Source organism: Sinocyclocheilus anshuiensis, unplaced genomic scaffold (genome assembly GCF_001515605.1).
Source record: "Sinocyclocheilus anshuiensis isolate Anshui unplaced genomic scaffold, SAMN03320099.WGS_v1.1 scaffold694, whole genome shotgun sequence".
NCBI classification, from domain to species: domain Eukaryota; kingdom Metazoa; phylum Chordata; class Actinopteri; order Cypriniformes; family Cyprinidae; genus Sinocyclocheilus; species Sinocyclocheilus anshuiensis.
The window spans coordinates 391466-406293 of NW_015542477.1; the positions used below are offsets into that span (position 1 = coordinate 391466).

General features: G+C 39.4%; 1 protein-coding gene across 3 annotated transcripts in view; it reads right to left on the minus strand.

Annotated features, from left to right (window-relative positions):
* The window catches only part of LOC107693916 (T-lymphoma invasion and metastasis-inducing protein 1-like), a 65319-nt gene that overhangs the window by 22594 nt on the left and 27897 nt on the right, over positions 1–14828 (minus strand). For all 3 annotated transcript variants that reach the window (XM_016493458.1, XM_016493459.1, XM_016493457.1), the window contains exons 2-9: positions 9601–9693; positions 7477–8419; positions 6234–6714; positions 5483–5655; positions 4675–4899; positions 3778–3963; positions 1733–1879; positions 1501–1575 (exon numbers count right to left, since the gene is read on the minus strand). In XM_016493458.1, the coding sequence (XP_016348944.1) occupies positions 1501–1575; positions 1733–1879; positions 3778–3963; positions 4675–4899; positions 5483–5655; positions 6234–6714; positions 7477–8409 (2220 nt within the window). In that variant the 5' untranslated portion in view covers positions 8410–8419; positions 9601–9693. The remainder of the gene's footprint in view (positions 1–1500; positions 1576–1732; positions 1880–3777; positions 3964–4674; positions 4900–5482; positions 5656–6233; positions 6715–7476; positions 8420–9600; positions 9694–14828) is intronic.

The window sequence follows — 14828 nt, forward strand, 5'->3', positions numbered from 1 at the left end:
TAATATTTAATGGCCTTTTTTACATATCAGACCAATACTGATATGACTGCTGATATATCGCACACACATAAAAATGTAGGATGGATGATTTCAACTATCTGAAATTATATTTTACATTTTTATATTTATATTTTACTATTTTATGGCCTATTTTACCTATTGGACTGACACCAAAATGACTGCTGATATATTATGTAACCCTAAAAATGTAGGATGGAAGTTGAATTCAATCACCTAGAATAATATTTTATATTTTTATTTATATTTTACAATTGTATTTTACTTAACAGGCTGTAGGATTGAACTTGATTTCAACCATCTGGAGTGGTATTAAATTTTTTTATAGTAATATTTTATAATTTTATGGCTTATTTTACTCTGATATGAGATAATGACATGACTGCTGATATATTGTGCAATCTTAAAAATACAGAAAGGAACTTGATTTCATCCATCAGAAATTTCTTGGATTGATTGGTTAACATTAACAAAAAGCCAAATAGCCAGGAAAATCAAAGACTGTATTTTTTTCTCTTATCTCTACTAATGAAGCATGCACAATCAAACCAGGACTGTGCATCAAGAAAGTAAATAGGGTCAATTTCATGTTGCCTAAACCTAAAATGTGTGAGAAAAGTGAATACCACAAGAAGATTCCACACAAACCACTGAATGCAGATTTACAAAGGTGTCAGTTTTCCGGTTATATTTGCACAAATCGGCCTTATCACACTTAAGCAGAGCTGTCTGGATCGATGCAGCAGACAGTGTGATGATATCTAATCTGAGACTAATTAACTTGGCATCCAAGTACAGCAATGTGCAAGCCCCACACAATACTCAGCGCCTCTGTCTGACAAACAGCGCTGTTAGACGTCTGGCGGGTGATCGATGAGCTGACGTGTACCGGCTGGGATGTTTATTATGGGTCTTTCGAGGGCTCTTGGGTCTGTCAGCGGGTCTGGCCTGCTGTCAGTGACGGTATGCTGCCTGGCTCAGATAGCTTATACCACACTATCGGGTGACAGCCTAGCACCCTCCCCTTCCCCTCAACAATCTGCCCGCAGAGTAGCTGCGATGGTGGTCCCCCATCATGGAGAGACAGCAAGCCCACACATGGTGAAGGAGAGCGGGAAATGGGTCAGAGGGACTTAAACACACTCACATACTGGCAAACACATGCAGACAATACATGAAACACTCCAACATTCTGTCACTCACATGCGTATACGCTCCCCTCCCAAAACACCCGCCATCTGCCTCCTCTCCTGGCTGTTAATGGACGTGCCGGGTGGGAGAGGAGCCCGGGCCTCCCGCCGCTTCTCCCCGAGGCCCTACAGCCCAGCTTGGGTGTCTTAACTCTCTAGCTCTTTCCAGCTCCCTTTGGGAGCTCCATACAGCCTTTACATCTCAGTTCTTATGCGATCTGCCTCTGAGAGCATTCTATTTGACAGTTTTAATTATGCAAAGCATGTTGGGAAGTGTTAGTGTCCTCCTCACCAGCATCTCCATTCCAGTGTCCTCAAACATGTGCTCGAGATTCCTCTTAACCGATTCTTCACCGTCTACGAACACCTGAGGTCAAATCAAAACCTTCAGTTGGAACCCACCATAAATGATGGTATTTTAATGCACTTATAGCACATAAAAAATAACTATTGCTAATTGCATGAAAAATAAACAGTGATTTGTTCTATTGAACACATGTATGTAAAGTCTAGCAGATGTGCACCTGGTTGATGCTGGGTCTGCCTTTGGTTTTCTTTTTGGAGGTAGTGTCCAGACCCCATAGAGAGGAGAACCGGCTCTTTCGTTTACTGGAGGAACGAGACAGGGCCTGGGTACGTCTCTGAATTCCCCCATCCGTCCTCGCTGCCACCTGTCCAACACAAACCCGCATACAGAAAGTCGATAAACATCTAAGAGAGTTTCAAGCACATGTGATGATAATTTTAAACCATTTAGCATTTGTCACTATGGAGGAAATCTTTAAAGGAATAGCTCACCCAAAAATGAAAATGGGAAAAGTGCAGCATGAACATTGTTCAAAACATCTCCTTTTGGATTTGTCTGGCTTTGGAGCAACATGAGAGTGAGTAAATGACAATAATTGTCATTTTTGAATGAACAGTCCCTTTAAATATTTCACCAATCCCATGATTGTACAATAAACATTAATATTAAACATTTAAGTGACACACAAAACATAGATTTATTTAAATAAATAACTCCTAAGGGCCATTCACACTAAGGATAGCTATAAAGTAGTGCTGTCAAACAATTAATTGCATTCAAAATAAATGTTTTTATTTACATAATATATCTGTGTGTATTGTGTATATTTATTATGCATATATAAATACACACATACAGTATATATTTTGAAAATGTTTACATGTATTTACATTTATATTATATATAAATATATTTAATATATAAACATAACATATTTTTCTTAAATATATACATGCAAGGGTGTGTATTTATACATACATAATAAATATACAACATTACACACATATACTATGTAAACAAAAACTTTTATTTTGGATGCGATTAATCGCGATAAATCGTTTGACAGCACTAACATAAAGTTTTAATAACTGTTCTAATTCTATGAGAATATATCCACAACTATAATGATAACAACACGGAAGAACAACATCGTTGGAATCACTCTCAGAATGTTTTTTTTTCCATCAATGTTTTTTCATAACTGCAGCTCGCAGTGGTGTGGACGCTAATATAATTATAGTTATTGTTCTTGTTGTGAACAGACCTTTATTCTGCCTAGAGGTTTTAGCTTTCACTGATTACAAATGGCCTCAGTGACACTGTGAGAAAAGATCAGGAAAGAGAGGGGGAAAACATCCCTTTGCCTTTAGGCTTCAAATAAAGATCAGTGATGGGAAAAATTCTGACACCATGACTCGTTTCAGAAGCAGTACACATCAACTGCCATGGTGTGAAGATGTTCTGTTCACACACCCCAACATGAAACCACATTCACATTTCTGGGATAATAAACGTTAGTGCCACAGAATTTATAAAGGATATCCTCAGTAATCAGACCACATGTAGGAGTTTGCATATACATAAAACCTTAGCAGTTTAGGGGACATCTGCAGTACAAGACAAAACTCTGTGGCTTGTTTTATATTTAAGAAGACATTAAAAATGAGAAAAGAACATTTATAAAGACATTTAAGGTTTAAGGTAGTGGTTAGCGACAATGCTTTTAAAAACACAAACTAAGTGGCAAAATAGCTAAAAGGAAGTTTCACAAAGACAGTTATTGATCTACTGCTTGAGTGCCATTGACGAAAAACGCTCCCTTTTTCATTACTAAAAACGTCATTGATTTTCCGTCAATCTTGGTTTGGTTTTTGGAACTCAATGAGTTATGCAATTAAATGGGAGTTTTATTTCCACGCCTCACTGTGACTCTTCTGAGGTGACAGTTGCGGTCCTCCGGCTGCATATTACGCCATTCTGTACGTTCTCTGCTGAACCACAGGAATGACAAAAACACGATGGTGACAACATGTTTTGTTATGCAGTTTCTGTTAGGACTCAGGCCAAGAACAGGCTGGCAGGCAGCTCAGAGCTCACCCGGTTCTCGTGGAGTGGATTAAAATGAAGTGGATATTAACTAAACATGCTTGAGAGTGTGAATGAAATGAGTAAGTGTGCGAAACAGAGAGAAATAGGGAATAATGCAATGATATTGAGTGTTTTGAGAGTGTGGAGGTTTGTATTTATGTGTGTATTTCATACCAGGGCATGGAAGGATGATACTGAAAAAATGCCAAGACGACCCATGGACAGTTTGGTGGGGCGGGAAGCAACGGCGAGTAAGCGTTTTGGATTTGGAAGCTCGCCGCCCTGCAGGCTGGACAGGTAACAGCGATACTGGAACAAGTCCATATGAAACTGCTCCAAATTCTGCTCCCAGAGGAATATCTGAACAAAAAGAAAGATTTAAAATCTTCTGCTTTGTCAGTATTTCAACATGCTCTGCACTTATTGTTTTCTGTGTTCGCACATTGATGAGGGCCCCTAAGCTGCTGACTATCAGAGTGTGGGCAGTGTTTTTAATACAGTTTTGCTTACTGGAGGAGGACGCTGGGATAAATCATTAGTCAGCAGGCCTCCTCCAAGCCAGCATGACCTGAGTCTATTCAGAGACCATGGAGGAGTAAGCCCACCTCCGCACAAACAGACGAGTACATCACATACACAATAAGTGAACAGACACATATTTACACTCAGCTTTTATGTAATATCAGTTAAATCACATGTCAGTTAGAGATTAAACAGACACATCAAAAATATACAGTAGCATCAGACATGTCAGAAACACCAAATCTGTGAGTCAATTAACTGTATAATTGACGTGTCCTAGTAAACAAACAAAAAAATTATTGAATGACAATTTCATCAGTGTTTATAGGTGAAGTTTAATAAGTTAAAAGTCCTAAGGCGAAGCTTGCTTTATTTATTTATTTTTTTAATTAATTGGCTTAACCAATGGCATGAATTTGGGTGGAAATATCTGTTTGTCCAACCAGCGGCAAACAAGTCTCTAGACTTCTAGACGCCACTGACTCTCCAGTAATGAGTACAAGTTAAAATCATCAGAAAATCAGAAATGCATATGCAGCATGTTGATACCTGCTCTAGGATAGTCTTCCTCTTCTTCCCATCAGTGACGGCAGAGAGCTGCATTTCGCCCATCTTCTTCATCTTCTCATCCATGTCGATCTTTTGTTCAAGCTTCTTGATCTCAGAGCGCAGCAATCGTACGGTGTCCTCGCGGTGGTGCTGACGGGCGACGGCTGCGGCGCAGGCTGAATGGATGGCGGTTATCCAGTTTTCCAGCTCTGTTTGACCTGATGTCTAAGAAGAAGTGAAACAGAACATTACTTCTTATCACTATAGAATGCCCAATGGCAGTTTGTCCACAATGAGCAAAACCTGAAGGCACAGTATCTAAAAATTGGCACTCCATATATATATATATATATATATATATATATATATATATATATATCCCTGTATAAGGTTAAACATCACTATTAATATAATATAATTTAATCGACATAGCAACACAGAGATTCTTTCAGCACTGAAAAAAAATAATATACTATTAACCAAATGACAATCACGTAGATTTGACTGTCGGGCCTGACGTGTTAACCTTTAAGAATGTCACCTGGTAAGCAGGATGTTGTCAGCTGTCACAGAATAAAATGTCACTGAGACACACAGAAATTCAGAAACACTGTTCAGCAGTTTTGAATGATATAGTGGACCATGAGCATTGGTGTGGGACAATTCTATATCAACTGTTTTCAGGTTGTCATAAATGTATGGACAAAAACATCACCAATGTCTTCAAATGCTACCCTGAAGAATTCAAGTTCATAGGAGTAACTGGAATCACTTTAATATTAATCTTTCGAGATTCAGACTGTCTTACCTGGAAGAGGAAGGCATCTCCCAGTGCATTGCTCAGACAAAACACAAAGTCTTTCTTGGGATGTTCTGGGGCAGCCTGAACAATGCTGTTCTCCACCCAGACTGCATGTTTGTGGATGCTGTTGTGGTCGATCCCTGAACGTCCATCTGTTTCGTAAAAAAACAGAGTGCACCCTGGGAGGATAAAGTGAAAAGGAAGATCAGAAAATATGGAACTGTAAATGTAAAACAAGTTTCAGGATTTGATTAATCTACACCAATAAATATATGAAAGTTTGATGACAAATTTTTGATAACCTGTAATGTCTCAGATGCTATTTTGTGTTCTTTTTACATGAACAATTGCTGCAAGAAATGGCCCAGAGCATGAAATTAGATTGTGATTGAATAGTCATGGCAAGATTACAAACATCAAACCGTCTGAATCAAAAGCTCAGAATTTGAAAATAAATTTAATAGGGTTTGGTGTGATTACCCTGATGTGAAATAGCAGGTGCATGATATTTTGTAACTGGTGCGGGGTCAAGGAGTTGCAAAATGTAAAATGCATCGCATTGTGGGACGGAATACCCAGTGAAGTGTGCTTTGCTGTTTACTGCCCATTTGATCAAATGTAAGAGGCCATCCAGGTAGACGATGCACATTATACTCATTATATCCACCTTTTTTCTGAGTAACAGACAAGACTTTATAGATAGAGCAGAAATAGTAAGAGTAGCAATATGCTATTCCAAACATAGCTTCAGTCTCACCTTTGAGTGATACCCAGTACTGTTTCCATTTCCTTTTTGCTGCTGGCTCCACCCTCTTATTCTTTTTGTGCCCCAGGAAGTTCTTCACAGCCAGCAGGCCGGCCTTCCGCACAGTGCCTTGCACCGTGCTAAGTAGAATGTCTGAGGGGTAAATGGAGCTTAGCGTTCCACTGCTCCTCTCATCGCTAGCACCCGAACCTGCCTCTTCGAGGCAATCCCACATCTGTCGGGAGTTCAAGTCCAGCTCCTGACGGAAGTTCTCGTATACGCCTTGATCTCCACCCGGTTGACGTTCACGGTCTCCTCCACCTCCGCTGCTACTGCCGCTGTCGCTTCCCGTGAAGACGCTTCCGCTAGCAGTAGAGTAGACGGAGAAGGACGCAGACATGGCCTTGCAACGGCGTGAGGAATGCTCGACTTCAGCTGCGCCACCGTCAATACCGCTGTCTCCATACTCGCTGCCCTCACCGGCCGTGATATCCTTCATGCAAACAGAATAGGTTACTGGAGATAAAAGATGTCACTCCCTCTACTGTTACAGCTACATCCTCCAAACAAGAATTACTTTTCAGAATTTCACCCTAAACAATAGTTTGACATCTCATAAAAATGTAATGGAAACTAACTTCCATTGAGCTGCTAAATGGCTCTTTTCCTTTCCGCTTTTGACAGATACAAAGAAAAAGACTAATCTGTACTTCTTCTCAACTTGTTTACCTGTGCATGAAAGAGGAACAGAAAGAGGAAGTCAAGAAAGTGCAGCTTCTCTTTGCCAACACTGAAGTTCCTCGCAGGTAGATCATGCAAAATATCATGTTTCAAAAAACACTGAGCAGGTGTCCAAAGTAGCTGTCAAAGGCATATACATGACTCAGGGAACATTTGAATTGTCCCCTGAGACCTTTCAAAGTCGGAAGCACTTTGACAACCACAGACAGTTCAGATCACATCAATAATGCACAATCACGAAAGTTAAAAGCTATCTGAATTTGGTTTTAAAGACCCTAGAGGGTTTTATCTTTCACATTTTATTAGAGCTAAAAGTAGAGGAGATTTGAAATTAAAAGAGTTTCCTTAGAGAATTCCATAAGGTTATTGCTCTTTATCCATTTCTTGGGTCAACTACTTTAAACTACCAACTAGGTTCTATGAAAAATGGATGACAGTAGAGAAGTTGAGAAGCTCGGAAGTAGGCAAAGTGGTCAAAAACATGGAAAAACCATGAGTCAGAGGCATAACTCACATGTGTTGTTCGTGCCCGCCGTCCCTGCATACGTGAGCAGATGGTAGTCTGGTGATTGGACAGTCCTTCCGACAGGCAGTGAGAACGACGACAAGGAAGAGTGTATGCTCCATATCCGTTCCCTTCCTCCTCCGCAGGAGACAAGATCTCACCGTTCATTACACCCCCCTCCGTCCTCTCGGGATTGTGACCATTATAGAGATGGTGGGAGCCACGAAGAGGAGGTAGCCTCTGTGTGCAAAGTTCGTCTAAAGAGTTGGCTCTCTCTCCTGAGTGAGTCTCGAGTGTCCGCGGGCTGGAGGTGCGACGGCGTCCTCCACAGTTGGTGAAGCTTTTGTCTTTGTCCTCATTTGTCCCTATAATCTCCTCTGTGCTTGTCAGATGCTCTTGGCTTAGATCCGACAAGGAAAACTCCATGGAATCCTCTCTCCACATGTCAGCAGATTTGGAGCGCTTCTTCTTAAAGCTGCCACCTTCCCGAGGACCGTCTCTGGTCCTCTGAAGATACGTGTCCTCACCTGTGAAAAGTCCTTCATAATCACAATTGTCTGCCACCACTGTGTCCAGCTCCACTCCATCTTCAGAGCCTGGCGTGGTGGTGGGATCCCCCATGTTGTCGTGGAAGGACATCGGCCGCAAGTTCATGGCCATCCGGTCCACCCAAATGGTGCCTCCATAGCCCGCCAAAGCATTCTTCTCATTGAAGGGTTCCAGGCCATTTTCACTCAGGGATTGTGGGATGGAAGGGGTGCTGCTGGATTTTGTGCTGGTCTCAGAGTTGCGGTGTTCAGCCTTGCTAGATGAGGCATGACGTGATCGTCGAGACTGCTTGTTAGAGATGCGAAGTGATCGGGTCATGTGCTTTCGTGAGAGGTGGCCCTGCCCCTCACCGTAGTAGGCGTGGTCTCCATTTTGGCTCTCTATGTTTCCCATTGTTTAACGTCTGTGGAAGACACAACATGGGTTAGATATAGGACATGTCACTACCTATACAGATGAAGACCTACCAATCACTAGCAAGATGTCTGTACATGCCTGTGTGACATTTTAAAAGATAGATTTGCAAGTTTTCGGGGCTCTCAAACCTGACAGACCAGCAAACACCACATTATTCCAGAGATGCTTTTTACTTTAGAGACAATAAAAGACTCATTGCAGCTCCAAAGTAACATACCTGCTAAGTCCATATAAAGGGGTAAATGTTTTTACAGTGCAGAAAGACAAAGCAACAGAATAAAAGATGATCTACCTACAGAAGAGAAATTCAGTCTCACCATCTCTAAAAGTGAGAGCTGAATAGCATGTGACCAGAGCCTAATGCCAGAAATATCTCTGACGCACACAAAGACACAAAGCGAGAGAGTGAGCGAAGGAGTGAGATGTGAAACCTCTCAACCCCCTGTGGTGGGAACATCAGAGGATTTTTACAATGACCTCCATTAGAGAGTTCACCATTTGTGTATCTCAGCTATAACCTCTTGAAATTCTTGGAATGGTTCAATTAGGGCAAAATTCAGGCAAATTAGTCCTGAGAAAGAAACAGGAAATCATTATAGAAATCCATTGTGTACAGTTTATAGAATTATTTTTATGAAATCACTTTGGCATGAAAAACAAAATAGTCATGAGAGATATTTCCTCTGTTCCAAAACTTATAAAGGCAGCATTTTAAGGCATCGTAGGCACACTCCCGACATGAAGGCTGTCCCAGAAGGTAAGTTAATCATCCTGCTTCGTAATTGCTCATAACACCTAGTTTGCACAAGCAATAACAGTCAATCCCATGATGTTCTCATTCTAATTCCCATTGTAATGAGCTTGGGGAAAACTGAATTCCAGATTCTAGGCTAGGTGAGAGAAATACTGATTATAAATAACCTTAAATGCTTGATTCAATTATGTTTTATCCAAATTATGTTACTGAAAGTAGTAATTAAATTGCATCATTTTGTCCAATATTTATGAGTGCTTTTTAGAATATCATATTGTTAACTTAGCAACATGCTAATGAACTAAATTGCTGCAGTTGGCAGCGAGGTAGCTCACTAGGTTTTGAGCTGCCTCAAAACCATGATTCTATTGTGTTAGTACATGACATCATGTATACAAGATGGGCAGTAGTACCTGAGGCAGAACCAGTGGATCAGATGCATTTCCAGACAGCCATGTTCCTATTTATTGACCTCATGGTCTTGATCAGCCCTAAGGCAGTTTTCCCTGGAAAAGAAACATAACACACATTTTAAACAAAGGAACAGTGAAAGATTAAGTCTAGACACAAGGATAGTTTGGATAGTGGTTCATAAATAAGGTTTAGGTTTCTAAGTATGCAAAGGGTGGATTACAAGACACATATGAGAACATGACAGCTCACCTGTTCCAAGGTGCGGTTACAAAAACATGCACACTTATACAACAATACTTCTCACACCCTCCTTGCTGAACAAGAGGAAGAATTTTCTGAGATTCGTCTCAGTTCCTTAAGAAGCCAACAATATAATAATTATGGCTACCCAGCAGAATTCTTAAAGCTGAACCCAGTTATATGTTCTTCAATGCCAATCTGACCTAATTTCTTCTAATCCAGAGAGAAGAGCAGAGAGAAAGCCTCATCTCCATACTGCAGCAGGTATAAATATGAGAAGATGGTTCAGACTACACACTCGAAGCACACTTTACGGATTAGCCTCAGAATGACACTGTTCCACTAAGCAGGAGATAGAGATAGAAATAGAGGAAAAGAATAATGAAAAAGAAGAGAAAGAATTTCCAGTCAAAACCTGAAGGCACAGTATCTAAAAATTGGCACTCCATGTCTTACCTGGAAGAGGAAGGCATCTCCCAGTGCATTGCTCAGACAAAACACAAAGTCTTTCTTGGGATGTTCTGGGGCAGCCTGAACAATCATTACAACACACTGGATCCATTTAAACTTGTATAGAAGGACATATTCAAGCCATATCTAGAAACGTGAGGTGGGCTCTTTTGACTAGGACCACATTGGCGACACTCTAGCATTGTGCCGACAACGTTTACATGCATAAAAACCACACAAACCTAGTTTTTACTCACTGCCAGAGGGTTTGTGATTCAAACCGTGTGTGTAACAGAAGCATGTGTGCATGTGTTTGATGGGGTCAGTGTGTATGTCTCTGGATCACATCCAGCTTCAGCAGTAAGGGTCAACAAGACCTTAAGGCCAATAAAGTGAGAGATGGAGACCCATCTGACGATCTCTATCCTCAGATGACAGCTGGCTGTTGTGTACATGAGATTAGCGGTAGAAAAACTCAGTACTGCACTGCAGTCTACTTAACCTTGCTGTAGAGTTACATAAACTAGAGTTGACACCATTTTTCGCTGTAGTTCACTTGTTTTCGCAGCTATGGCCTATATGCTCTTCCTCCTGATCCATGCCCCCTCCTTCATGATACTACCATTAGATTTGTCCTCCACATGATATTTAAGCTTTTATATCAGTGATTCAAGTGAGATGTGAAACTTTGCAGTGGGAAAAAAACATCTTCAGTAGTGAAGGAAAGTTAATGGGTTTTGCAATAGTTTTGAGTTCCCATTTCCTGCTATTCTTAGAGTTGCATGTATTACGTAAATCTGCTATCCTGTCAGCCTTATTTAAAATATCTTTATTACAAAAAATGCTTTCTTGCACAATATCTGCTTTGTTATAAACTGTTTAATGTTCCCTTTTTCGTAGCATGACAGTATACAGTCTTTTAACCACATTTAAGCTAAAGAAGACCAATTTGACATCTTTTTTGGTCACATTTTATGAAATGTAAGTACATGGTGCAATCAAATCCTTATGGGAAGTTTGTATGTATGAGTTGAGAAGCTGTGATTATGAGGTCAGGAGTGTTTAAATCACTTTGGCCAGAGCAAGATGGTGATGTACAGCAAGTTTTTTTTTTAAACTCTACTTAAATAGAATGATAAATAAATTGTGTGAATTAGGCATGTTTTTGCTTCTTTGATGTTTTTATTAGGGCTGCAAAACGATTAATCGCATTCAAATAAAAGTTTATGCTTACATACTACTATATGTGTGTGTACTGTGTATATTTATTATGTATATATAAATACACACATATGTATATATTTTTAAAAAAATATTTGTATGTTTATACTTGTATATAATTTATATTATATATAAATATAAATATTTTATATATAAATCTAACATAGTTTTCCTTAATATACACATGTATGTGTGTGTATTTATATATACATAATAAATATACACAGTACACACACACATATAGTATGTAAACAAACTTTTATTTTTAATGCAATTAATCGCGATTAATCGTTTTGCAGCACCAGTTTTTATTCCATTTATGAAGGTGCTGTAAACAGAACTGTTATGTATTCTGTCGTTATTTGTACATCCAACTTAGCTAGTTTTAGATGCTGCATCTATTGTGTCTGCTATATTTTCTCACTGAAAAGCCCCCCATTTGGAAACTCGGGCTCAAAGAAAATTTGTAATTATGACATTGTGGTGGCGTTCATGTGCCACCAACTTGTAAATACAACCTTTCATGCATTTTTTGTTGATTTCAATCATTCTGGAAAATCAAAGCTGTATTTAAATGGAAATAGCTGCTCATGATGGCCTCCAACTTGCCTTTCCACTGTCTGTTTTCCCTTTTTAATGTGGGCTGTGATGGTATATAAGCATATGTGCGCTAATCAAACACAGATCTATTACCATATGATCTGATTGCATTAAATATCAAATCTTCGGCTTCGAAAACATACTCCAGATGGAATATCTCAGCGGGGATCTACAGTTAAAATGTCAGTGCAGTCATAACCAAAATGTTAGTGAAAATCAATGAGAGAAACCGTGATCCCGATGAGCAGAGCGGCAAACGTGAGTCAGCGAATGAACCGAGTGACCAGCTGCCCACTCTCTCTCCCTCCCTCCTACTCCTCACCTACGTGATGCTGGGATTCAGCGGTAATAATGTGTGATAAATCTCAGCGTGACGACAATAGACCCTATGCTAGCACAAATACAATGTGATGATTACTACGTAAAACTCAAAAACGTGAGAAAAGATGCTCGTATGTATTGCTGTTGTTTGTGAATGCGCTAGATGTTTTGTTGTCTCGGAGCCGGACGTCTCCTGCAGGGCGAAGGCAGGTGGAGAGGATGGAGGAAGGGTGTGTGGTGGTGGAATGGCCTGCTGGGTTTTGCAGTGTCTCACTGTGAAACTTTAATCACAGGCACTTAGGAGGACACCTCCTCCACTTCACTTCCCTCACTGTGAAGGATGTGCTAGCCTGAGCGGTGTTATTAAAGCACATGCACACACACACACACACACACACACCGTGAGGAGGGTGTGCATTGTAATGGAATAATGAAACGGACTGACTCTACCGAACGTCCCGCTCCCTCCCTCAGATACTCTTTTGTTTGAGGAGAAAGAGAGGCTGTAGAATAGATCACCAGCACGAGTCGACTGTTAAAAAAGCACGTTATCACAGCTTTACTTTCTTTAGGTAGTCTTTAGCTTTCTCCAGCTACTTCACACAGCTAATACAGACCTACAGGTGACACAAAACAATCCCAACCTTTATGAGGAATATGGCAGCTAATAAAACAGTTTATAGTAGCGCACAGTAAGCTTCCTCTAGCTCTCAAAACTGAGTGAACAGATGGTAGGAAGGTATAAGTGGGTGTGAAACGAATAACACTCTTTGAAACAAAATTCAAAAGTGGAGCGACGAGTCACAAAATATACGATTACTGAAGTATAATCATCTGAAATGTCTCCATTTATCACATTATAAATTATTAAAGCACAGACAGGCCAGCTTGAGAACAACTACGGCAAAATTGCAGCCTCAAATAAACTCTGACAAGTCAGCAAACTTAATTCAGTCAGATATTATAATATAAATATAAAAAAGCACTGAGAGGCTCTTATTAGACATTTCTGATGGAAGAGAAGATGCTCACTAGACAAAGAAAAGCAATGAGTGATGACTGCTGTAAGTGAGGGGGAAGCAAACTCAAATGCATTATTCTTGTTCCCTAAACCTGCTCCCATTAGTCCAAATCAGTCTTTTTGTTTCTGCTGCTTGTCTTTAAGGCCTGGGGCAAAGAGCAAGGTTTAAAATCTCCCCAAAGCCCAGCACTGCTGCACTGAGTTGAGGAAGACTACGGGGCTTTTAACTGCACACCCAGACAGACAGAAGGAGAGCGAGTTAGCACAGAAGAGACTGGATTAGAAATATTCCATTGTTCCCTCAGATGGAATCTGTCATTTTGCATGTGCACAATCTACTCTTGTTAGTATAATTGAGAGAGCGCAGACAAAGACACAAGAATAATCTCTGCCCACACTGTCTTTGTCTGTCGCTGCTGACTGATTACCCCATAGATACTAGTGCTCGCCCATATAGTATCATAGGTTTACAATATATTCTATTTCATTTTGATTCGATGATATAAAATGAACCGATTTTGTGAATATTGTAACAATTATAATATGCTATAATATGCTACATGTTATTTGGCCATTTGTTTTCTAAGGACCATCTAAGTAGCAACCAAAGTAGCAAATATTCCAATATTTTTGTGAAAGTTTGATTCATTTCTGCAAATCAGTTCTTTCGAATCTTTTTTTTTTTTTTTAAATGATTTGAGTTGTTATGTGTTGTTATATTGATGCATATGGTATAAGTATGGGGTCAATAAGGTTTATTTAATACATTTATTCAGCAAGGACACATTAAATTGATCTAAAGTGACAGTAAAGATATTTATATTATTACAAGAGATTTATTTTTCAAATAAATGCTGTTGTTTTTTAAGTTTATATTCATCAAAGAGTTTTGAAAGAATATATATAATTGTTTCCACAAAAATATTAAGCAGCACAACTGTTTTCAACATTGATAATAATAAGAAATGTTTCTTGATCATTAAATCAGCATATTAGAATGATTTCTGAAGAATCACGTGACACTGAAGACTGGAGTAATCACATAAAAAATTAAAATAATGACTTTCATTTATTATTTATTACTTTTTTTATTTACATTATTTATGGTGTTTTTGATCAAATAATTTCAGCCTTGTTGAGCGGAAGAAACTTCTTTCAAAAACATTAAAACATTTTACTGACCCTATCTTATATATACTCACCCAACTCTAACTGACAGCTATACCAACAGCATGTGATTATGAGAAAATCATAACCAGTTATTTGATATTTGAATTCTACAGAAATCCGCAGAGGTTTCTGATGAATATTGTGGTCACAGTTTCTGTGTAAATGTTGTTATGGAATCGTGAGTAGAATCAATACCAAAATAGT